Source organism: Salvelinus namaycush, chromosome 7, assembly GCF_016432855.1.
Source record: "Salvelinus namaycush isolate Seneca chromosome 7, SaNama_1.0, whole genome shotgun sequence".
NCBI lineage: Eukaryota > Metazoa > Chordata > Actinopteri > Salmoniformes > Salmonidae > Salvelinus > Salvelinus namaycush.
The window spans coordinates 397758-421742 of record NC_052313.1 but is presented as its reverse complement, the minus strand read 5'-3'; the positions used below and the strand labels follow the sequence as shown (position 1 = coordinate 421742).

At 41.5% G+C, this 23985-nt stretch overlaps 1 protein-coding gene across 1 annotated transcript in view; it reads right to left on the bottom strand.

The window, feature by feature from the left end:
* Nucleotides 1-6362: 6362 nt before the first annotated feature.
* The window catches only part of ptchd1 (patched domain containing 1), a 92772-nt gene continuing 75149 nt past the window's right edge, over nt 6363-23985 (bottom strand). Inside the window, exons 10-13 of the mRNA XM_038996846.1 lie at nt 23747-23880; nt 13837-14014; nt 9288-9624; nt 6363-6963 (exon numbers count right to left, since the gene is read on the bottom strand). Coding sequence (XP_038852774.1) covers nt 6363-6963; nt 9288-9624; nt 13837-14014; nt 23747-23880 — 1250 coding nt within the window. The remainder of the gene's footprint in view (nt 6964-9287; nt 9625-13836; nt 14015-23746; nt 23881-23985) is intronic.

Genomic DNA, 23985 nt, shown 5'->3' with positions numbered 1-23985 from the left:
GCTGTAATACATACCGTACATCACTGCTCCTCTATTACCTGTAATATGGTAGCACTGACCCTCTGTTAGCTGTAATACATACCGTACATCACTTCTCCTCTGCTGTCTCTAATACTATCACTGCTCTTCTATTACCTGTAATACTATCACTGCTCTTCTATCTGTAATACTATCACTGCTCCTCTATTACCTGTAATATGGTATCACTACTCCTCTGTTAGCTGTAATATGCTATCACTGCTCCTGTCACGTTCCTGACCTGTTTTCCCTTGTTTTGTATTTATTTAGTATGGTCAGGGCGTGAGTTGGGTGGGTTGTCTATGTGTGATTTTCTATGTTGGGATTTTGTGTTCGGCCTGGTATGATTCTCAATCAGAGGCAGCTGTCAATCGTTGTCCCTGATTGAGAATCATACTTAGGCAGCCTGGGTTTCACGTGTGTTTTGTGGGTGTTTGTTGCCGTGTTAGTGTTTTTTCACCACACGGTACTGTTTCGGTTTTCTGCACATTACTCCTCTATTATCTGTAATACTATCACTGCTCCTCTATTATCTGTAATACATGCCGTACATCACTGCTCCTCTATTACCTGTAATACTGTATCACTGCTCCTCTATTATCTGTAATACTATCACTGCTCCTCTATTATCTGTAATACATGCCGTACATCACTGCTCCTCTATTACCTGTAATACTGTATCACTGCTCCTCTATTATCTGTAATACTGTATCACTGCTCCTCTATTACCTGTAAAACTGTATCACTGCTCTTCTATTATCTGTAATACTGTATCACTACTCCTCTATTATCTGTAATACTATCACTGCTCCTCTATTATCTGTAATACATGCCGTACATCACTGCTCCTCTATTACCTGTAATACTATCACTACTCCTCTATTATCTGTAATACTATGACTGCTCTTCTATTAACTGTAATACGGCATCACTGCTCCTCTATTACCTGTAATACTGTATCACTGCTCCTCTATTATCTGTAATACTGTATCACTGCTCCTCTATTATCTGTAATACTATCATTACTCCTCTATTATCTGTAATACTATCACTACTCCTCTATTATCTGTAATACATGCCGTACATCACTGCTCCTCTATTACCTGTAATACTGTATCACTGCTCCTCTATTATCTGTAACACATTATCACTGCTCCTCTATTATCTGTAATACTATCACTGCTCCTCTATTATCTGTAATACATGCCGTACATCACTGCTCATCTATTACCTGTAATACTGTATCACTGCTCCTCTATTATCTGTAACACATTATCACTGCTCCTCTATTATCTGTAATACTATCACTGCTCCTCTATTATCTGTAATACATGCCGTACATCACTGCTCATCTATTACCTGTAACACAGTTTCACTGATCATCCATTATGTGTAATAGTATCACTGCTCCTATATTATCTGTAATACTATCACTGCTCTTCTATTAACTGTAATACGGCATCACTGCTCCTCTATTACCTGTAATACTGTATCACTGCTCCTCCATTATGTGTAACACTATCACTACTCCTCTATTATCTGTAATACTATCACTGCTCTTCTATTAACTGTAATACGGCATCACTGCTCCTCTATTACCTGTAATACTGTATCACTGCTCTTCTATTACCTGTAACACATTATCACTGCTCCTCTATTATCTGTAATACTATCATTACTCCTCTATTATCTGTAATACTATCACTGCTCCTCTATTATCTGTAATACATGCCGTATATCACTGCTCCTCTATTACCTGTAATACTGTATCACTGCTCCTCTATTATCTGTAATACTGTATCACTGATCCTCCATTATGTGTAATACTATCACTGCTCCTCTATTACCTGTAATACTGTATCACTGCTCCTCTATTATCTGTAACAGAGTTTCACTGATCCTCCATTATGTGTAATACTATCACTGCTCTTCTATTATCGGTAATATTATCACTGCTCCTCTATTACCTGTAATATGGTATCACTACTCCTCTGTTACCTGTAATATGCTATCACTGCTTCTCTATTACCTGTAATATGGTATCACTACTCCTCTGTTACCTGTAATATGGTATCACTGGTCCTCTATTACCTGTAATATGGTATCACTGCTCCTCTATTACCTGTAATTCGGTATCACTGCTCCTCTGTTACCTGTAATATGGTATCACTGGTCCTCTATTACCTGTAATACGGTATCACTGGTCCTCTATTACCTGTAATACGGTATCACTGCTCCTCTATTACCTGTAATATGGTATACTGCTCCTCTATTACCTGTAATTCGGTATCAATGGTCCTCTATTACCTGTAATATGGTATACTGCTCCTCTATTACCTGTAATTCGGTATTACTGGTCCTCTTTTACCTGTAATACGGTATCACTGGTCCTCTATACCTGTAATAAGCTGGGTGGTTCGAGCCCTGAATGCTGATTGGCTGACAGCCGTGGTATATCAGACCGTATACCACAGGTATGACAAAACATGTATTTTTACTGCTCTAATTATGTTGGTAGCCAGTTTATAATAGCAATAAGGCAGCTTGTGGTATATGGAAGATATACCACGGCTAAGGGCTGTGTCTATGCCTCCGCAATGCGTCGTGCATAAGTACAGCCCTTAGCCGTGGCATATTGGTCATATACCACATCCCCTCGTGCCTTACTGCTTAATGATAGAGTACCACAGTATAAGTCATAACCCCCATAAAACCTACAAGTCAAACAGAGAAATGGTTCCAGTAGTTTTTCCACCATTCCTTTTTCCCATAGGGGATTTAGAAACACTTAAAGGGCTGTGTAGGCCTACCCTGGAGTGACTTTTTCTGAGCTGATCTCTCTAGGACAAGGTGACTTTTATCAATATATTAACTCCCCCCCCCCCCCAAAAAATGAAATGCTTATTAGCTGCTAATGTGGCTATCATAAAGAACTACAAAGGCCATGATGATCTGGATGAGACTGCCAAATCGAGGCAAAGGTACGAATCTCTGGGTTAAATATCTAATGTTGGCTAAATGTAGTAATGAATACATAGGATATATTTCTTTAAATGGACAATTCTGTGAACGGTCTTGTATAAGTTTTAAATTGACACAATACCTGTTAGCAAATGTGTCCGCTAGAGATGACGTGCATCTTTGATGCTGATTAGCATTTTATTTGAATCTGAGAGTAAATAGAGCCTAATATATTGCTAAAAGTCCCCTTGTCTTTACATGGTTATCAAAACGTCACGCCAGGGTAAGCCTACATGCTTAAAGTCCCCTTGTCTTTACATGGTTATCAAAACGTCACGCCAGGGTAAGCCTACATGCTTAAAGTCCCCTTGTCTTTACATGGTTATCAAAACGTCACGCCAGGGTAAGCCTACATGAAACATAGCCCTCATTATAAGTGTTTCTAAATTCCCTATGAGAAAAATGAATGGTGGAAAAACTATTTGAACCATTTCCCTGTTTGACCACCAGGTTTTATGGGTATTATGACACCTCCACTCTAGAGCTCTATACGGTATCACTGGTCCTCTTTTACCTGTGATACGGTATTTTTTGGAGTTTGGGATAAACAGATGATTCCCCGGTGAATGTAACATACACAGTGTTCCACAGGTCATTAGTTACTATGACAACTGACTGACATCCCTCTCATACAGGGTTAGAAGTCTCTGATTGGACAATAGTTCATGAAGGGTTTCTGACATCACTAAAACCTTTCCTCCCTTGATACAGGAAACTCTTATTGACGTCAAAGTCTCTGTGAGACCATAGTAGATCCAGTCTGCAGTAGATCCAGTCTGCAGTAGATCCAGACTGCAGTAGACCCAGACTGCAGTAGATCCAGTCTGCAGTAGATCCAGTGTTCAGTAGATCCAGACTGTAGTAGATCCAGTCTGCAGTAGATCCAGTGTTCAGTAGATCCAGACTGTAGTAGATCCAGTCTGCAGTAGATCCAGTGTTCAGTAGATCCAGACTGTAGTAGATCCAGTCTGCAGTAGATCCAGTGTTCAGTAGATCCAGTCTGCAGTAGATCCAGTGTTCAGTAGATCCAGACTGTAGTAGATCCAGTCTGCAGTAGATCCAGTGTTCAGTAGATCCAGACTGTAGTAGATCCAGTCTGCAGTAGATCCAGTCTGCAGTAGAACCAGTGTTCAGTAGATCCAGTGTTCAGTAGATCCAGACTGTAGTAGATCCAGTCTGCAGTAGATCCAGTCTGCAGTAGAACCAGTGTTCAGTAGATCCAGACTGTAGTAGATCCAGACTGTAGTAGATCCAGTCTGCAGTAGATCCAGTGTTCAGTAGATCCAGTCTGCAGTAGATCCAGACTGCAGTAGACCCAGTGTTCAGTAGATCCAGTGTTCAGTAGATCCAGACTGTAGTAGATCCAGACTGTAGTAGATCCAGACTGTAGTAGATCCAGTCTGCAGTAGATCCAGACTGCAGTAGACCCAGTGTTCAGTAGATCCAGTGTTCAGTAGATCCAGTCTGCAGTAGATCCAGTCTGCAGTAGATCCAGTGTGCAGTAGATCCAGTGTGCAGTAGATCCAGACTGCAGTAGATCCAGTGTTCAGTAGATCCAGTGTTCAGTAGATCCAGTCTGCAGTAGATCCAGACTGCAGTAGAACCAGTGTTCAGTAGATCCAGTCTGCAGTAGATCTAGTCTGCAGTAGATCCAGACTGTAGTGGATCCAGTGTTCAGTAGATCCAGACTGTAGTGGATCCAGTGTTCAGTAGATCCAGTCTGCAGTAGATCCAGTGTGCAGTAGATCCAGACTGTAGTAGATCCAGTCTGCAGTAGATCCAGTCTGCAGTAGATCCAGTCTGCAGTAGATCCAGTGTTCAGTAGATCCAGTCTGCAGTAGATCCAGTGTTCAGTAGATCCAGTCTGCAGTAGATCCAGTGTTCAGTAGATCCAGTCTGCAGCAGATCCAGTGTTCAGTAGATCCAGTGTTCAGTAGATCCAGTCTGCAGTAGATCCAGTGTTCAGTAGATCCAGTCTGCAGTAGATCCAGTGTTCAGTAGATCCAGACTGTGGTAGATCCAAACTGCAGTAGATCCAGTGTTCAGTAGATCTAGTCTGCAGTAGATCCAGACTGTAGTGGATCCAGTCTTCAGTAGATCCAGTCTGCAGTAGATACAGACTGCAAAAAATGGGGGGGGGGGGGCATGTCCTGATAACTGTATGACACTGCAACAAGAGGCAAGAAGAGAGTAACCATGGAAACAAAGCACCTCTCCATTTTCTCTCTATCTTACTCCACCCTCTCTGTCTCACTCTGTGTCTCACTCTCTTTCTCTCTACCTCTCCCTCTGACTTTTTCTCCCTTCCACTTTCTTTCTCTCTCCCTGCCTGTCTCTCATCTGACTTTCTCACCCTCTCTTTCTCTCTCTGTCTCTCTCTCTCTCTCTCTCTCTTTCTCTCTTTCTCTCTCTCTCTCTTCCTCTCTACCTCTCACTTTCTTTCTCTCTCTGTCTCTCTCTCTCCCTCTCTACCTCTCTCTCTCTCTCCCTCTCTACCTCTCTCTCTTTCTCTCTCTCTCTCTGTCTCTCTTTCTCACCCTCTCTCTCTCTCTCTCTCTGTCTCTCTTTCTCACCCTCTCTCTCTCTCTCTCTCTTCCTCTCACTTTCTTTCTCTCTCTCTTTCTCTTTCTCTCTCTCTCTATCTCTCTCTCTCTCTCTCTTCCTCTCTACCTCTCACTTTCTTTCTCTCTCTCTCTCTCTCTCTTCCTCTCTCTCTCTCTCTCTCTCTTCCTCTCTCTCTCTCTCTTCCTCTCTACCTCTCTCTCTCTCTCTCTTCCTCTCTCTCTCTCTCTCTCTTCCTCTCTCTCTCTCTCTCTCTCTTCCTCTCTCTCTCTCTCTCTCTCTCTCTCTCTCTCTCTCTCTCTCTTCCTCTCTCTCTCTCTCTCTTCCTCTCTACCTCTCTCCCTCTCTCTCTCTCTCTCTCTCCCTCCTCTGTCTCTCTTGCTCTGTCTCTCTCTCTCTCTCTCTCTCTCTCTCTCTCTCTCTCTCTCTCTCTCTTCCTCTCTCTCTCTCCCTCTCTCTCTCTCTCTCTCTCTCTCTCTCTCTCTCTCTCTCTCTCTCTGTCTCTCTCTCTTTCTCTCTCTCTCTTTCTCTCTCTCTCTTCCTCTCTCTCTCTCTCTCTCTCTTTCTCTCTCTTTCTCTCTCTTCCTCTCTCTTCCTCTCTACCTCTCACTTTCTTTCTCTCTCTCTATGTGAAAACGCAACATGTTGATTCCTTGCTCTGATTGGCTACACCCCGTGAGGTGTCAGCCAACAGAGGCCAGTAGCCATGGTAACATATCCTCAGTGACCCCATCAAAACCTGTGACATCACATCCTGTTGGTCAGACGGTGGTGATCTGATCGACCACCCTGGTGCTGTCAACCATCTCCACACACTCCACTTCCTCTCTAAGCCCCTCCCCTTCCCCCCTGTCTCCCTGTCTACTTCCTGTCTTCTTGGCGGGTGGCAGGAAGGTGAGCAGCGTGGGCAGGAAGGCCAAGGCATGTAGCGCTGAACAGAACGCCGTCAGCACTAGGCAACGGAACAGCGAGCGTGTAAGGTTGGAGTGTACGGCGGCCAGAGGGAGCAGCGCTGCGGTGTAGCAGATCAACGTCTGTAGAGAGGGGACGCCATGTCTCTCCAACGCCAGTCTGACCCACACGGTCCGGCTGTCCCCCCGGCCAGAGGAGAAGGTGGCCAGTAGAGGACCACAGCAGTCTGCAGAGTGACCCAGTGCTGAAATCAGACATAACACAGACACGCAGTCGAGCTCCACGCCCCACAGAGTCATGAAGCCCAGAACACCAAACTGGACAGAGAGGAGGGTGAGACTGAGCCACACTGCCACTAGGGGCTCCACCACCGCTAGAGACGACAGACCCAGCAGGAACAACACCGCCATCAGGGAGTGGCGCAGAGGAGAGCTCACCGCTGTAGCATACCTAGAGAGAGGAGGAGAGAAAGAGAGAAACAGAGAGAGGAGGAGAGAAAGAGAGAGAGGATGAGAGAAACAGAGAGAGGAGGAGAGAAACAGAGAGAGGAGGAGAGAAAGAGCGAAACAGAGAGAGGAGGAGAGAAAGAGAGAGAGGAGGAGAGAAACAGAGAGAGGAGGAGAGAAAGAGAGAAACAGAGAGAGGAGGAGAGGAGGAGAGAAACAGAGAGAGGAGGAGAGAAACAGAGAGAGGAGGAGAGAAAGAGAGAAACAGAGAGAGGAGGAGAGAAAGAGAGAGAGGAGGAGAGAAACAGAGAGAGGAGGAGAGAAAGAGAGAAACAGAGAGAGGAGGAAAGAAACAGAGAAACAGAGAGAGAAAGGAAGATAAAAAGAAGGAGAGAGAGGGGGTGAGAGGGAAAGAGGTGGAGAGACAGAAAGAGAGGTAGAGATGGGGAGAGAGAAAGAAGATAGAGAGGTAGAGGGGGAGAGGGAAAGAGGAGGGGAGAAGTAGAGAGGGGGGTTAGGTGAAGAGGAGGAGAGAGAGGTAGAGGGGGAGAGGGAAAGAGGAGGAGAGGAGGGAGGGAAAGAGAGAGGTAGAATGACAGGTAGAGAGGGGGTAGAGGGAAAGAAGAGGAGAGAGAGGTAGAGAGGGGTGGGAGGAGGAGAGAGACAGAAAGACAGGTAGAGGGGAAGGGGAAGAGGTAGAGAGGGGGGAGAGGGAAAGAGGAGGAGCGAGAGACAGAGAGGGGGGGAAAGAAGAGGAGAGACAGGTAGAGAGTGGGGTAGAGAGAGGGGAGGGAAAGAGGAGGAGAGAGAGGTAGAGAGGGGGAGAGGGAAAGAGGAGAGAGACAGAAAGACAGGTAGAGAAGGGGAGAGGGAAAGAGGAGAGAGAGAGGTAGAGGGGGAGAGGGAAAGAGGAGAGAGACAGAAAGACAGGTAGAGAGGGGGAGAGGGGAGAGACAGAGAGACAGGTAGAGAGGGGGAGGGAAAGAGGAGGAGAGACAGAAAGACAGGTAGAGAGGGAGAGGGAAAGAGGAGAGAGAGACAGAAAGACAGGTAGAGAAGGGGAGAGGGAAAGAGGAGAGAGAGAGGTAGAGGGGGAGAGGGAAAGAGGAGAGAGACAGAAAGACAGGTAGAGAGGGGGAGAGGGGAGAGACAGAGAGACAGGTAGAAAGGGGGAGGGAAAGAGGAGGAGAGACAGAAAGACAGGTAGAGAGGGAGAGGGAAAGAGGAGAGAGAGACAGAAAGACAGGTAGAGAAGGGGGAGAGGGAAAGAGGAGAGAGAGGTAGAGGGGGAGAGACAGAAAGACAGGTAGAGGGAGAGGGAAAGAGGAGGAGAGAGACAGAAAGACAGGTAGAGAGGGAGAGGGAAAGAGGAGAGAGAGACAGAAAGACAGGTAGAGAAGGGGGAGAGGGAAAGAGGAGAGAGAGACAGAAAGACAGGTAGAGAGGGAGAGAGGGAAAGAGGAGGAGAGAGACAGAAAGACAGGTAGAGAAGGGGGAGAGGGAAAGAGGAGAGAGACAGAAAGACAGGTAGAGAGGGGGAGGGAAAGAGGAGAGAGAGACAGAAAGACAGGTAGAGAGGGGGAGGGAAAGAGGAGAGAGAGACAGAAAGACAGGTAGAGAGGGAGAGGGAAAGAGGAGAGAGACAGAAAGACAGGTAGAGGGGGGAGGGAAAGAGGAGAGAGACAGAAAGACAGGTAGAGAGGGGGAGGGAAAGAGGAGAGAGACAGAAAGACAGGTAGAGAGGGAGAGGGAAAGAGGAGGAGAGAAACAGAAAGACAGGTAGAGGGAGAGGGAAAGAGGAGGAGAGAGACAGAAAGACAGGTAGAGGGAGAGGGAAAGAGGAGAGAGAGACAGAAAGACAGGTAGAGAGGGAGAGGGAAAGAGGAGAGAGAGACAGAAAGACAGGTAGAGGGACAGGGAAAGAGGAGAGAGAGACAGAAAGACAGGTAGAGAGGGAGAGGGAAAGAGGAGAGAGAGACAGAAAGACAGGTAGAGAGGGAGAGGGAAAGAGGAGAGAGAGACAGAAAGACAGGTAGAGGGGGGAGGGAAAGAGGAGAGAGACAGAAAGACAGGTAGAGAGGGGGAGGGAAAGAGGAGAGAGACAGAAAGACAGGTAGAGAGGGGGAGGGAAAGAGGAGAGAGACAGAAAGATCAGTTGAGACTCTCTCCTCTCTTCTCTTCTCTCTCACACACACACACACACACACACACACACACACACACACACACACACACACACACACACACACACACACACACACACACACACACACACACACACACACACACACACACACACACACACACACACACACACTCCCGTCCCACCTGTCCAAGTAGACGAAGGAGGGGTTGAAGATGAGAAAGCGGACGCGTGATGTCAGAGACAGACGTCTCAGTGTGTCCAATAGGACGGACATCTCCTCCCTCTTGTTCTCTGTTGTCTTGGCAACCAGGAAGACACGTGATGCTGCCATCTCTGGCTCCTCCCCTTCATCGCGCTCAGCGAAGATGATGTCATCGGCAAAATGAGCGAATTGCGGCTGGCGAAGGAAGGAGAGGCGGAGCATCCGCGTAAAGCTATCACGTGATTGGCTGGTAGTGGTGAGGTTCCGTTCTCTCAGGTAATCCAGGTAGCTTTCCAGCCAGCTGATTCGCTGGAACCCTTCAACAATAATAACAATTATATTCATGTACCAATAGTAATATTTATACAGCACTTTTCATACAATATAATAATAGTTCTACAGCTGCACCATCGAGAGCATCCTGACTGGTTGCATCACTGTTTGGTACGGTAACTGCTCGGCATCCAACCACAAGGAGCTACAGAGGATAGTGTGTACGGCCCAGTACATCACTGAGGCCAAGTTCCCTGCCATCCAGGACCTCTATACCAGGTGGTGTCATAGGATTTCTGTGTCATGCTACTTTCTGTTTATTATCTATGCATAGTCACTTTACCCCTACCTACATGTACATATTCCCTCGACTAGCCTGTACCCCTGCACAATGACTCGGTACCGGTACCCCTTGTATATAGCCTGCACAATGACTCGGTACCGGTACCCCTTGTATATAGCCTGCACAATGACTCGGTACCGGTACCCCTTGTATATAGCCTGCACAATGACTCGGTACCGGTACCCCTTGTATATAGCCACGTTATTGTTACTTTATTGTGTAACTATTTTTCCTTTAGCTTATTTTTTTAAAACTCTGCATTGTTGGTTAAGGGATCGTAAGTAACATTTCACGGTAAGGTCTACCTGTTGCATTCGGCAAGTCACAAATAAAAATGTATTTGATTTGATTGTTCATTTATTTGATTACTTTAAATCACTTGACAATCAATCAAAACAATCAATCGAAAGCAAGTTCCTGAAAACGTGTTTTAAAAGAGATTTAAAGAAGACCTGTCACGCCCTGACCTTAGAGATCCTTTATTCTCTATTTTGGGTTAGGTCGGGGTGTGACAAGGGTGGGAATTCTAGTTTCTTTATTTCTAGGTTGGCCTGGTATGGTTCCCAATCAGAGGCAGCTGTCTATCGATGTCTCTGATTGGGGATCATATTTAGGCAGCTTTTTCCCACCTGTGGGATCTTGTTTTTGTATTGTTGCCTATGAGCAACGACAAATCTGCACGATCGTTTCTTTGCTCTTGTCACGATCGTCAAAGGGACTGAGAGAGGACCAAGGCGCAGCGCGTGGAAAGTACATCTTCTCTTTATTAGAAGAAGGAAAAAACCGAAACAAAAACAACAAACGTGAAGCTAAGCAAGAACTAAGTGCATACATGCAACATAGAACATCGACATAGACAATTCCCCACAAACAGCTAAAGCCTATGGTTGCCTTAAATATGGCTCCCAATCAGAGACAACAATAACCAGCTGTCTCTAATTGAGACCCAATTCAGGCAACCATAGACTTTCCTAGATACCTACACTCAACCATAGACACAGCTAGACTTCTATACTAAACATGAACCCAACTACTCTAATAAACCCCCTAAACTTTACAACCACCCTAGACACTACAAAAAACACATACATTCCCCATGTCACACCCTGACCTAACTAAAATAATAAAGAAAACAAAGAATACTAAGGCCAGGGCGTGACAGCTCTTTATTGTTTTTGTGCCGGTTCGCATAATAAAAGATGATGAACCCAAACCACGCTGCATTTTGGTCCGATTCTTACAACAACGATTGTGAGAAGACCATTAGCTTTGAGGGAATCGGGTTTAAAAGAGATTTAAAGAAGACCATTAGCTTTGAGGGAATCGGGTTTAAAAGAGATTTAAAGAAGACCATTAGCTTTGAGGGAATCGGGTTTAAAAGAGATTTATAGAAGACCATTAGCTTTGAGGGAATCGGGTTTAAAAGAGATTTATAGAAGACCATTAGCTTTGAGGGAATCGGGTTTAAAAGAGTTTTATAGAAGACCATTAGCTTTGAGGGAATCGGGTTTAAAAGAGAATTAAAGAAGACCATTAGCTTTGAGGGAATCGGGTTTAAAAGAGATTTATAGAAGACCATTAGCTTTGAGGGAATCGGGTTTAAAAGAGATTTATAGAAGACCATTAGCTTTGAGGGAATCGGGTTTAAAAGAGTTTTATAGAAGACCATTAGCTTTGAGGGAATCGGGTTTAAAAGAGATTTAAAGAAGACCATTAGCTTTGAGGGAATCGGGTTTAAAAGAGATTTAAAGAAAACCATTAGCTTTGAGGGAATCGGGTTTAAAAGAGATTTATAGAAAACCATTAGCTTTGAGGGAATCGGGTTTAAAAGAGTTTTATAGAAGATCATTAGCTTTGAGGGAATCGGGTTAATGCCAGGTGATACACTGGCAATTTTGGAAGACAAACATTTAAAATAATAATCTGGGGAGTTTTGATTGGCAGAGCCACCTAGTGGGTCATTTTTTATGTTCCTCCAATCAGAGCTTAGATCTCGGTCCAGGATCAGTCTCATTTTTTAGGTATTTTCTCTCGTTTTTAGAAATTTCAGCAAATGTATTAAAATTAAAAAACAGAAAAACCTGTAACATCCTTTGCTATGAGACTGTAAATCGAGCTCAGATGCATCCTGTTTCCATTGATGATTCTTGAGATGTTTCTACTACTTGATTGGAGTCCACCTGTGGTAAATTCAAATGATTGGACATGATTTGGAAAGGCACACACCTGTCTATATAAGGTCCCACAGTTGACAGTGCATGTCAGAGCAAAAACAAAGCCATGAGACCGAAGGAATTGTCCGTAGAGCTCCGAGACAGGATTGTGTCGAGGCACAGATCTGGGGAAGGGTACCAAAACACGCCTGCAGCATTGACGGTCCCCAAAATCACAGTGGCGACCTAGAACCCGATGGTCACTCTGACAGAGCTCCTCTGTGGAGATGGAGCACTCCACCAATCAGGCCAAATAGTTCCGTCTGGCCACTCTACCATAAAGGCCTGATTAGTGAAGTGCTGTAGAGACTGTTGTCCTTCTGGCAGGTTCTTCCATCTCAGCCAATAAGCTCTGGTCAGTGTGGTCATTGGGTGCTTGGTAACCTCCCTTCTTGCTCAGTTTGGTCGGACGGCCAGCTCTAGGCAGAGTCTGGGTCGTTTCCCAATGATGGAGACCGTGTGCTCGTGAAAATTTTCAACACTCTAGAAATAGTTTTATAACCTTCCCCAAATATACGCCGCATCATTATTCAATCTCAGAGATCTACGAACAGTTCCTTGGACTTCATGGTATTGTTTCTGCACTGTCAACTGCACTGTCAACTGTAGGACCTTATACAGACAGATGTGTTTCTTTCTAAATCATGTCCAAATAGTTGAATTGGCCACAGGTGGGCTCCAATCAAGTTGTAGTGACAGCTCATGGATGGTCAAAGGAAATTGGATACCCCTGAGTTGCAGAGCAAAGGGGTCTGAATACATATGACCATTTGAAATTTCTGTATTTCATTTTCAATACATTTGCTAAATTGTCTAAAAACATGTTTCACTTTTTCATTATGGGATATTGTGTTTAGATGGGTGAAAAATAAAATGTAATCCACTTTGAATTGAGGCTGGAACACAATGTGTAATAAGTCCAGGGGTGTGAATACTTCCTGAAGGAGCACATTAATATATGGGACATTTCATATTTTTTTAAAGTTTTTTTTTTGTTGCTTTATATGAAATCTATTCTTCATGTCCATGTTACTTGCTGCCCATCATTGCTCCACTGTGTCATACCCCATCTCGTTGCCAGATACATTGCCTGGTAATATCGCCTCAACAAATTGCCAGTGTATCACGGCCTTTAGGGTTAGTACTTTTAAGGTTCTCCATCAGGGTTAGGGGTCAGAGGTCAGTACACCTTCAAGCAGGGTTAGGGTTAGTACTTTTAAGGTTCTCCATCAGGGTTAGGGGTCAGAGGTCAGTACACCTTCAAGCAGGGTTAGGGTTAGTACTTTTAAGGTTCTCCATCAGGGTTAGGGGTCAGAGGTCAGTACACCTTCAAGCAGGGTTAGGGTTAGTACTTTTAAGGTTCTCCATCAGGGTTAGGGGTCAGAGGTCAGTACACCTTCAAGCAGGGTTAGGGTTAGGGTAGTGTTTTCCAAACTCCGTCCTGGGGGCCTCCCTGGATGCACGTTTTGGTTTTTGCTCTAGCGCTACACAGCTGATTCAAATAATGAAAGCTGGATGATGAGTTGATCATTTGAATCAGCTGTGTAGCGCTACAGCAAAAACCAAAACATACACCCCTTGGGGTCCCCAGGACCAAGTTTTGAAAAGACTGGGTTAGGGTTAAAGGTCAGAGGTCAGTGCCTTTAGCTACTCCAGCAGGGTTAGGGTTAGAGTTAGGGTTGGAGGTCAGAGGTCAGTACCTTCAGCGTACTCCAGCAGGTCTCGCTGTACCGAGGTGTTCCAATAGGGGGCGCTCTCATAGACATAGAAGCCAATCACAGGAGTGTAGGAGGAGAAGTAGCGCTGCTGGGCGCGAGCATACAAGGACGTCCCTGTATCCAGAGCAACCAGAGAACTGGGCTCCGAGCCCTGGCTCACCTGCAACACACATGATATTATATATTAGATATATTCTTAATAACTGTTAGAGCTTAGACTTAGTAGAATTAGTAGTCAGTGGAGTTAGTAGAATTAGTAGTCAGTAGAGTTAGTAGAATTAGTAGTCAGTGGAGTTAGTAGAATTAGTAGTCAGTGGAGTTAGTAGAATAGTAGTCAGTGGAGTTAGTAGAATTAGTAGTCAGTAGAGTTAGTAGAATTAGTAGTCAGTGGAGTTAGTAGAATTAGTAGTCAGTGGAGTTAGTAGTCAGTGGAGTTAGTAGAATTAGTAGTCAGTGGAGTTAGTAGAATTAGTAGTCAGTAGAGTTAGTAGAATTAGTAGTCAGTGGAGTTAGTAGAATTAGTAGTCAGTAGAGTGAGTAGTCAGTGGAGTTAGTAGAATTAGTAGTCAGTGGAGTTAGTAGAATTAATAGTCAGTAGAGTTAGTAGAATTAGTAGTCAGTGGAGTCAATAGAGTTAGTAGCCAGTAGAGTTAGTAGAATTAGTAGTCAGTAGAGTTAGTAGTCAGTGGAGTTAGTAGTCAGTAGAGTTAGTAGAATTAGTAGTCAGTGGAGTCAGTAGAGTTAGTAGCCAGTAGAGTTAGTAGAATTAGTAGTCAGTAGAGTTAGTAGTCAGTGGAGTTAGTAGAATTAGTAGTCAGTAGAGTTAGTAGAATTAATAGTCAGTAGAGTTAGTAGAATTAGTAGTCAGTGGAGTTAGTATAATTAGTAGTCAGTAGAGTTAGTAGAATTAGTAGTCAGTGGAGTTAGTAGAATTAGTAGTCAGTAGAGTGAGTAGTCAGTGGAGTTAGTAGAATTAGTAGTCAGTGGAGTTAGTAGAATTAATAGTCAGTAGAGTTAGTAGAATTAGTAGTCAGTAGAGTTAGTAGAATTAGTAGTCAGTGGAGTTAGTAGAGTTAGTAGTCAGTGGAGTTAGTAGAATTAGTAGTCAGTAGAGTTAGTAGAATTAGTAGTCAGTAGAGTTAGTAGAATTAGTAGCCAGTGGAGTTAGTAGTCAGTGGAGTTAGTAGTCAGTGGAGTTAGTAGAATTAGTAGTCAGTGGAGTTAGTAGAATTAGTAGTCAGTGGAGTTAGTAGAATTAGTAGCCAGTGGAGTTAGTAGAATTAATAGTCAGTAGAGTTAGTAGAATTAGTAGTCAGTAGAGTTAGTAGAATTAGTAGTCAGTAGAGTTAGTAGAATTAGTAGTCAGTGGAGTTAGTAGTCAGTGGAGTTAGTAGAATTAGTAGCCAGTGGAGTTAGTAGAATTAATAGTCAGTAGAGTTAGTAGAATTAGTAGTCAGTAGAGTTAGTAGAATTAGTAGTCAGTGGAGTTAGTAGAATTAGTAGTCAGTGGAGTTAGTAGAATTAGTAGCCAGTGGAGTTAGTAGAATTAATAGTCAGTGGAGTTAGTAGAATTAGTAGTCAGTGGAGTTAGTAGAATTAGTAGTCAGTGGAGTTAGTAGAATTAGTAGTCAGTGGAGTTAGTAGTCAGTGGAGTTAGTAGAATTAGTAGTCAGTAGAGTTAGTAGAGTTAGTAGTTAGTGGAGTTAGTAGAGTTAGTAGTCAGTGGAGTTAGTAGAATTAGTAGTCAGTAGAGTTAGTAGAATTAGTAGTCAGTAGAGTTAGTAGAATTAGTAGTCAGTGGAGTTACATTTACATTTTAGTCATTTAGCAGACGCTCTTATCCAGAGCGACTTACAGTAGAGTGCATACATTTTTATTACATTTACATACTGAGACAAGGATATCCCTACCGGCCAAACCCTCCCTAACCCGGACGACGCTATGCCAATTGTGCGTCGCCCCACGGACCTCCCGGTTGCGGCCGGCTGCGACAGAGCCTGGGCGCGAACCCAGAGACTCTGGTGGCGCAGCTAGCACTGCGATGCAGTGCCCTAGACCACTGCGCCACCCGGGAGGCTAGTTAGTAGAATTAGTAGTCAGTAGAGTTAGTAGTCAGTGGAGTTAGTAGAATTAGTAGTCAGTAGAGTTAGTAGTCAGTGGAGTTAGTAGAATTAGTAGTCAGTGGAGTTAGTAGAATTAGTAGTCAGTGGAGTTAGTAGAATTAGTAGTCAGTAGAGTTAGTAGTCAGTGGAGTTAGTAGAATTAGTAGTCAGTGGAGTTAGTAGAATTAGTAGTCAGTGGAGTTAGTAGAATTAGTAGTCAGTAGAGTTAGTAGAGTTAGTAGAGTTAGTAGTCAGTAGAGTTAGTAGAGTTAGTAGAGTTAGTAGTCAGTAGAGTTAGCAGAATTATTAACGTTAGTAGTCAATAGAGTTAGTACAGTTAGTAGAATTATTAACGTTAGTAGTTAATAGAATTAGTAGAATTAGTAGTCAGTAGAGTTAGTCAAATTATTAACGTTAGTAGTCAGTAGAGATAGTAGAGTTAACAGAGTTAGTAGTCAGTAGAGTTAGTCAAATTATTAACGTTAGTAGTCAGCAGAGTTAGTAGAATTATTAACGTTAGTAGTCAGTAGAGTTAGTAGTCAGTAGAGCTAGTGGAGTTAGTAGTCAGTAGAGTTAGTCAAATTATTACGTTAGTAGTCAGTAGAGTTAGTAGAATTATTAACGTTAGTAGTCAGCAGAGTTAGTAGAATTATTAACGTTAGTAGTCAGTAGAGTTAGTGGAGTTAGTAGTCAGCAGAGTTAGTCAAATTATTAACGTTAGTAGTCAGCAGAGTTAGTAGAATTATTAACGTTAGTAGTCAGTAGAGTTAGTAGAATTATTAACATTAGTGGTCAGCAGAGTTAGTAGAATTATTAACGTTAGTAGTCAGCAGAGTTAGTCAAATTATTAATGTTAGTAGTCAGCAGAGTTAGTAGAATTATTAACGTTAGTAGTCAGTAGAGTTAGTAGAATTATTAACATTAGTAGTCAGCAGAGTTAGTAGAATTATTAACGTTAGTAGTCAGCAGAGTTAGTAGAATTATTAACGTTAGTAGTCAGTAGAGTTAGTAGTCAGTAGAGTTAGTGGAGTTAGTAGTCAGCAGAGTTAGTCAAATTATTAATGTTAGTAGTCAGCAGAGTTAGTAGAATTATTAACATTAGTAGTCAGCAGAGTTAGTAGAATGATTAACATTAGTAGTCAGCAGAGTTAGTAGAGATAGTCAAATGATTAACGTTAGTAGTCAGCAGAGTTAGTAGAGATAGTCAAATGATTAACGTTAGTAGTCAGCAGAGTTAGTAGAGTTAGTCAAATGATTAACGTTAGTAGTCAGTAGAGTTAGTAGAGATAGTCAAATGATTAACGTTAGTAGTCAGCAGAGTTAGTAGAGATAGTCAAATGATTAACGTTAGTAGTCAGCAGAGTTAGTAGAGTTAGTCAAATGATTAACGTTAGTAGTCAGTAGAGATAGTAGAGTTAACAGAGTTAGTTGTTAGTAGAGTTAGTAGCCAGTAGAGTTAGTAGCCAGTAGAGTTAGTAGAGTTAGTAGTCAGTAGCATTAGTAGAGTTAGTAATCAGTAGAGTTAGTAGCCAGTAGAGTTAGTAGCCAGTAGAGTTAGTAGCCAGTTGAGTTAGCAGAGTTAGTAGTCAGTAGCATTAGTAGAGTTAGTAATCAGTAGAGTTAGTAGCCAGTAGAGTTAGTAGCCAGTAGAGTTAGTAGCCAGTAGAGTTATTAGAGTTAGTAGCCAGTAGAGTTAGTAGCCAGTAGAGTTAACAGAGTTAGTTGTTAGTAGAGTTAGTAGAGTTAGTAGTCAGTAGAGTTAGTAGCCAGTAGATTTAACAGAGTTAGTTGTTAGTAGAGGTAGTAGTAAGCAGAGTTATTAGAGTTAGTAGCCAGTAGAGTTAGTAATCAGTAGCATTAGTAGAGTTAGTAATCAGTAGCATTAGTAGAGTTAGTAGCCAGTAGAGTTAGTAGCCAGTAGAGTTAGTAGAGTTAGTAGTCAGTGGAGTTAGTAGAATTAGTAGTCAGTAGAGTTAGTAGAATTAGTAGTCAGTGGAGTTAGTAGAATTAGTAGTCAGTAGAGTTAGTAGAGTTAGTAGTTAGTGGAGTTAGTAGAGTTAGTAGTCAGTGGAGTTAGTAGAATTAGTAGTCAGTGGAGTTAGTAGAGTTAGTAAGGTTAGTAGTCAGTAGAGTTAGCAGAATTATTAACGTTAGTAGTGAGTAGAGTTAGTGGAGTTAGTAGTCAGTAGCATTAGTAGAGTTAGTAATCAGTAGAGTTAGTAGCCAGTAGAGTTAGTAATCAGTAGAGTTATTAGAGTTAGTAGCCAGTAGAGTTAGTAGCCAGTAGAGTTAGTAGTCAGTAGCATTAGTAGAGTTAGTAATCAGTAGCATTAGTAGAGTTAGTAGCTAGTAGAGTTAGTAGCCAGTAGAGTTAGTAGAGTTAGTAGTCAGTGGAGTTAGTAGAATTAGTAGTCAGTAGAGTTAGTAGAGTTAGTAGTCAGTGGAGTTAGTAGAATTAGTAGTCAGTGGAGTTAGTAGAATTAGTAGTCAGTGGAGTTAGTAGAATTAGTAGTCAGTAGAGTTAGTAGTCAGTGGAGTTAGTAGAATTAGTAGTCAGTGGAGTTAGTAGAATTAGTAGTCAGTGGAGTTAGTAGAATTAGTAGTCAGTAGAGTTAGTAGAGTTAGTAGAGTTAGTAGTCAGTAGAGTTAGCAGAATTATTAACGTTAGTAGTCAATAGAGTTAGTACAGTTAGTAGAATTATTAACGTTAGTAGTTAATAGAATTAGTAGAATTAGTAGTCAGTAGAGTTAGTCAAATTATTAACGTTAGTAGTCAGTAGAGATAGTAGAGTTAACAGAGTTAGTAGTCAGTAGAGTTAGTCAAATTATTAACGTTAGTAGTCAGCAGAGTTAGTAGAATTATTAACGTTAGTAGTCAGTAGAGTTAGTAGTCAGTAGAGTTAGTGGAGTTAGTAGTCAGTAGAGTTAGTCAAATTATTACGTTAGTAGTCAGTAGAGTTAGTAGAATTATTAACGTTAGTAGTCAGCAGAGTTAGTAGAATTATTAACGTTAGTAGTCAGTAGAGTTAGTGGAGTTAGTAGTCAGCAGAGTTAGTCAAATTATTAACGTTAGTAGTCAGCAGAGTTAGTAGAATTATTAACGTTAGTAGTCAGCAGAGTTAGTAGAATTATTAACGTTAGTAGTCAGTAGAGTTAGTAGAATTATTAACATTAGTAGTCAGCAGAGTTAGTAGAATTATTAACATTAGTAGTCAGCAGAGTTAGTAGAATGATTAACATTAGTAGTCAGCAGAGTTAGTAGAGATAGTCAAATGATTAACGTTAGTAGTCAGCAGAGTTAGTAGAGATAGTCAAATGATTAACGTTAGTAGTCAGCAGAGTTAGTAGAGTTAGTCAAATGATTAACGTTAGTAGTCAGTAGAGTTAGTAGAGATAGTCAAATGATTAACGTTAGTAGTCAGCAGAGTTAGTAGAGATAGTCAAATGATTAACGTTAGTAGTCAGCAGAGTTAGTAGAGTTAGTCAAATGATTAACGTTAGTAGTCAGTAGAGATAGTAGAGTTAACAGAGTTAGTTGTTAGTAGAGTTAGTAGCCAGTAGAGTTAGTAGAGTTAGTAGTCAGTAGCATTAGTAGAGTTAGTAATCAGTAGAGTTAGTAGCCAGTAGAGTTAGTAGCCAGTTGAGTTAGCAGAGTTAGTAGTCAGTAGCATTAGTAGAGTTAGTAATCAGTAGAGTTAGTAGCCAGTAGAGTTAGTAGCCAGTAGAGTTAGTAGCCAGTAGAGTTATTAGAGTTAGTAGCCAGTAGAGTTAGTAGCCAGTAGAGTTAACAGAGTTAGTTGTTAGTAGAGTTAGTAGAGTTAGTAGTCAGTAGAGTTAGTAGCCAGTAGATTTAACAGAGTTAGTTGTTAGTAGAGTTAGTAGAGGTAGTAGTAAGCAGAGTTATTAGAGTTAGTAGCCAGTAGAGTTAGTAATCAGTAGCATTAGTAGAGTTAGTAATCAGTAGCATTAGTAGAGTTAGTAGCCAGTAGAGTTAGTAGCCAGTAGAGTTAGTAGAGTTAGTAGTCAGTAGAGTTAGTAGAGTTAGTAGTCAGTGGAGTTAGTAGAATTAGTAGTCAGTGGAGTTAGTAGAGTTAGTAGTCAGTAGAGTTAGTAGAGTTAGTAGTCAGTGGAGTTAGTAGAATTAGTAGTCAGTAGAGTTAGTAGAGTTAGTAAGGTTAGTAGTCAGTAGAGTTAGTCAAATTATTAACGTTAGTAGTCAGCAGAGTTAGTAGAATTATTAACGTTAGTAGTCAGTAGAGTTAGTGGAGTTAGTAGTCAGTAGAGTTAGTGGAGTTAGTAGTCAGTAGAGTTAGTCAAATTATTAACGTTAGTAGTCAGTAGACTTAGTCAAATTATTAACGTTAGTAGTCAGCAGAGTTAGTAGAATTATTAACGTTAGTAGTCAGCAGAGTTAGTAGAATTATTAACGTTAGTAGTCAGCAGAGTTAGTAGAATTATTAACGTTAGTAGTCAGCAGAGTTAGTAGAATTATTAACATTAGTAGTCAGCAGAGTTAGTAGAGATAGTCAAATGATTAACGTTAGTAGTCAGCAGAGTTAGTAGAGATAGTCAAATGATTAACGTTAGTAGTCAGCAGAGTTAGTAGAGTTAGTCAAATGATTAACGTTAGTAGTCAGTAGAGTTAGTAGAGATAGTCAAATGATTAACGTTAGTAGTCAGCAGAGTTAGTAGAGTTAGTCAAATGATTAACGTTAGTAGTCAGTAGAGATAGTAGAGTTAACAGAGTTAGTTGTTAGTAGAGTTAGTAGCCAGTAGAGTTAGTAGAGTTAGTAGTCAGTAGCATTAGTAGAGTTAGTAATCAGTAGAGTTAGTAGCCAGTAGAGTTAGTAGCCAGTAGAGTTAGTAGCCAGTTGAGTTAGCAGAGTTAGTAGTCAGTAGCATTAGTAGAGTTAGTAGTCAGTAGAGTTAGTAGAATTATTAACGTTAGTAGTCAGCAGAGTTAGTAGAATTATTAACGTTAGTAGTCAGTAGAGTTAGTGGAGTTAGTAGTCAGCAGAGTTAGTCAAATTATTAACGTTAGTAGTCAGCAGAGTTAGTAGCATTATTAACGTTAGTAGTCAGCAGAGTTAGTGGAGTTAGTAGAATTATTAATGTTAGTAGTCAGCAGAGTTAGTAGAATTATTAACATTAGTAGTCAGCAGAGTTAGTAGAATTATTAACGTTAGTAGTCAGTAGAGTTAGTAGAATTATTAACGTTAGTAGTCAGTAGAGTTAGTAGTCAGTAGAGTTAGTAGAGTTAGTAGTCAGTAGAGTTAGTCAAATTATTAACGTTAGTAGTCAGCAGAGTTAGTAGAATTATTAACGTTAGTAGTCAGCAGAGTTAGTAGAATTATTAACGTTAGTAGTCAGCAGAGTTAGTAGAATTATTAACGTTAGTAGTCAGCAGAGTTAGTAGAGAGAGTCAAATGATTAACGTTAGTAGTCAGCAGAGTTAGTAGAGTTAGTCAAATGATTAACGTTAGTAGTCAGTAGAGTTAGTAGAGATAGTCAAATGATTAACGTTAGTAGTCAGCAGAGTTAGTAGAGTTAGTCAAATGATTAACGTTAGTAGTCAGTAGAGATAGTAGAGTTAACAGAGTTAGTTGTTAGTAGAGTTAGTAGCCAGTAGAGTTAGTAGAGTTAGTAGTCAGTAGCATTAGTAGAGTTAGTAATCAGTAGAGTTAGTAGCCAGTAGAGTTAGTAGCCAGTAGAGTTAGTAGCCAGTTGAGTTAGCAGAGTTAGTAGTCAGTAGCATTAGTAGAGTTAGTAGCCAGTAGAGTTAGTAGCCAGTAGAGTTAACAGAGTTAGTTGTTAGTAGAGTTAGTAGAGTTAGTAGTCAGTAGAGTTAGTAGCCAGTAGATTTAACAGAGTTAGTTGTTAGTAGAGTTAGTAGAGGTAGTAGTAAGCATAGTTATTAGAGTTAGTAGCCAGTAGAATTAGTAATCAGTATAGTTATTAGAGTTAGTAGCCAGTAGAGTTAGTAGCCAGTAGAGTTAGTAGTCAGTAGCATTAGTAGAGTTAGTAATCAGTAGAGTTATTAGAGTTAGTAGCCAGTAGAGTTAGTAGAGGTAGTAGTCAGTAGCATTAGTAGAGTTAGTAGCCAGTAGAGTTAGTAGCCAGTAGAGTTAGTAGTCAGTAGAGTTAGTAGCCAGTAGAGTTATTAGTCAGTAGAGTTAGTAGCCAGTAGAGTTAGTAGTCAGTAGAGTTAGTAGCCAGTAGAGTTATTAGTCAGTAGAGTTAGTAGCCAGTAGAGTTATTAGTCAGTAGAGTTAGTAGCCAGTAGAGTTATTAGTCAGTAGAGTTAGTAGTCAGTAGAGTTAGTAGTCAGTAGAGTTAGTAGTCAGTAGAGTTAGTAGCCAGTAGAGTTAGTAGTCAGTAGAGTTAGTAGCCAGTAGAGTTAGTAGTCAGTAGAGTTAGTAGCCAGTAGAGTTATTAGTCAGTAGAGTTAGTAGCCAGTAGAGTTATTAGTCAGTAGAGTTAGTAGTCAGTAGAGTTAGTAGTCAGTAGAGTTAGTAGTCAGTAGAGTTAGTAGCCAGTAGAGTTAGTAGCCAGTAGAGTTAGTAGTCAATAGAGTTAGTAGCCAGTAGAGTTAGTAGTCAATAGAGTTAGTAGCCAGTAGAGTTAGTAGCCAGTAGAGTTAGTAGAGTTAGTAGTCAGTAGAGTTAGTAGAGTTAGTAGTCAGTAGAGTTAGTAGTCAATAGAGTTAGTAGCCAGTAGAGTTATTAGTCAGTAGAGTTAGTAGCCAGTAGAGTTATTAGTCAGTAGAGTTAGTAGCCAGTAGAGTTATTAGTCAGTAGAGTTAGTAGTCAGTAGAGTTAGTAGTCAGTAGAGTTAGTAGAGTTAGTAGCCAGTAGAGTTAGTAGTCAATAGAGTTAGTAGCCAGTAGAGTTATTAGTCAGTAGAGTTAGTAGCCAGTAGAGTTAGTAGTCAGTAGAGTTAGTAGAGTTAGTAGTCAGTAGAGTTAGTAGCCAGTAGAGTTAGTAGCCAGTAGAGTTAGTAGCCAGTAGAGTTAGTAGAGTTAGTAGTCAGTAGAGTTAGTAGTCAGTAGAGTTAGTAGAGTTAGTAGTCAGTAGAGTTAGTAGCCAGTAGAGTTAGTAGTCAGTAGAGTTAGTAGCCAGTAGAGTTAGTAGTCAGTAGAGTTAGTAGCCAGTAGAGTTAGTAGTCAGCAGAGTTATTAGTCAGCAGAGTTATTAGTCAGTAGAGTTAGTAGTCAGTAGAGTTAGTAGTCAGTAGAGTTAGTAGTCTGAGTTATTAGTAAGTAGTCAGTAGAGTTAGTAGAGTCATTAGTTAGTAGCCAGTAGAGTTAGTAGTCAGTAGAGTTAGTAGTCAATATAGTTAGAAGTCAGCATAGTTAGTAGTTAGTAGAGTTAGTAGCCAGTAGAGTTAGTAGAGTTAGTAGTCAGTAGAGTTAGTAGCCAGTAGAGTTAGTAGTCAGTAGAGTTAGTAGTCAGTAGAGTTAGTAGCCAGTAGAGTTAGTAGTCAGCAGAGTTATTAGTCAGTAGAGTTAGTAGTCAGTAGAGTTAGTAGTCAGCAGAGTTATTAGTCAGCAGAGTTATTAGTCAGTAGAGTTAGTAGTCAGTAGAGTTAGTAGTCAGTAGAGTTAGTAGTCTGAGTTATTAGTAAGTAGTCAGTAGAGTTAGTAGAGTCATTAGTTAGTAGTCAGTAAAGTCAGTAGAGTCAGTAGTGTGTGTGTGTGTGTGTGTGTGTGTGTGTGTGTGTGTGTGTGTGTGTGTGTGTGTGTGTGTGTGTGTGTGTGTGTGTGTGTGTGTGTGTGTGTGTGTGTGTGTTACCTGTAGGAAGCCCATCAGGCCAAAGGAGATGTATACGAGGTAGAGCAGAACCATGAAGGGCTTCACATAGGTGTTGGTGATCCAGTCTCCATAGCAACGCTGCACGCAGCCTAGCAACAAGTGTGAGTCCTGGGGTCGCAGTTCAGAGATGGTGGTTGGGGTGTGTGTATTTGGAATGTGTGTGTGAGCATGTATGTGTGTAGTGTTGGGAGTGTGTGTGTGAGCGTGTGTAGTGTTAG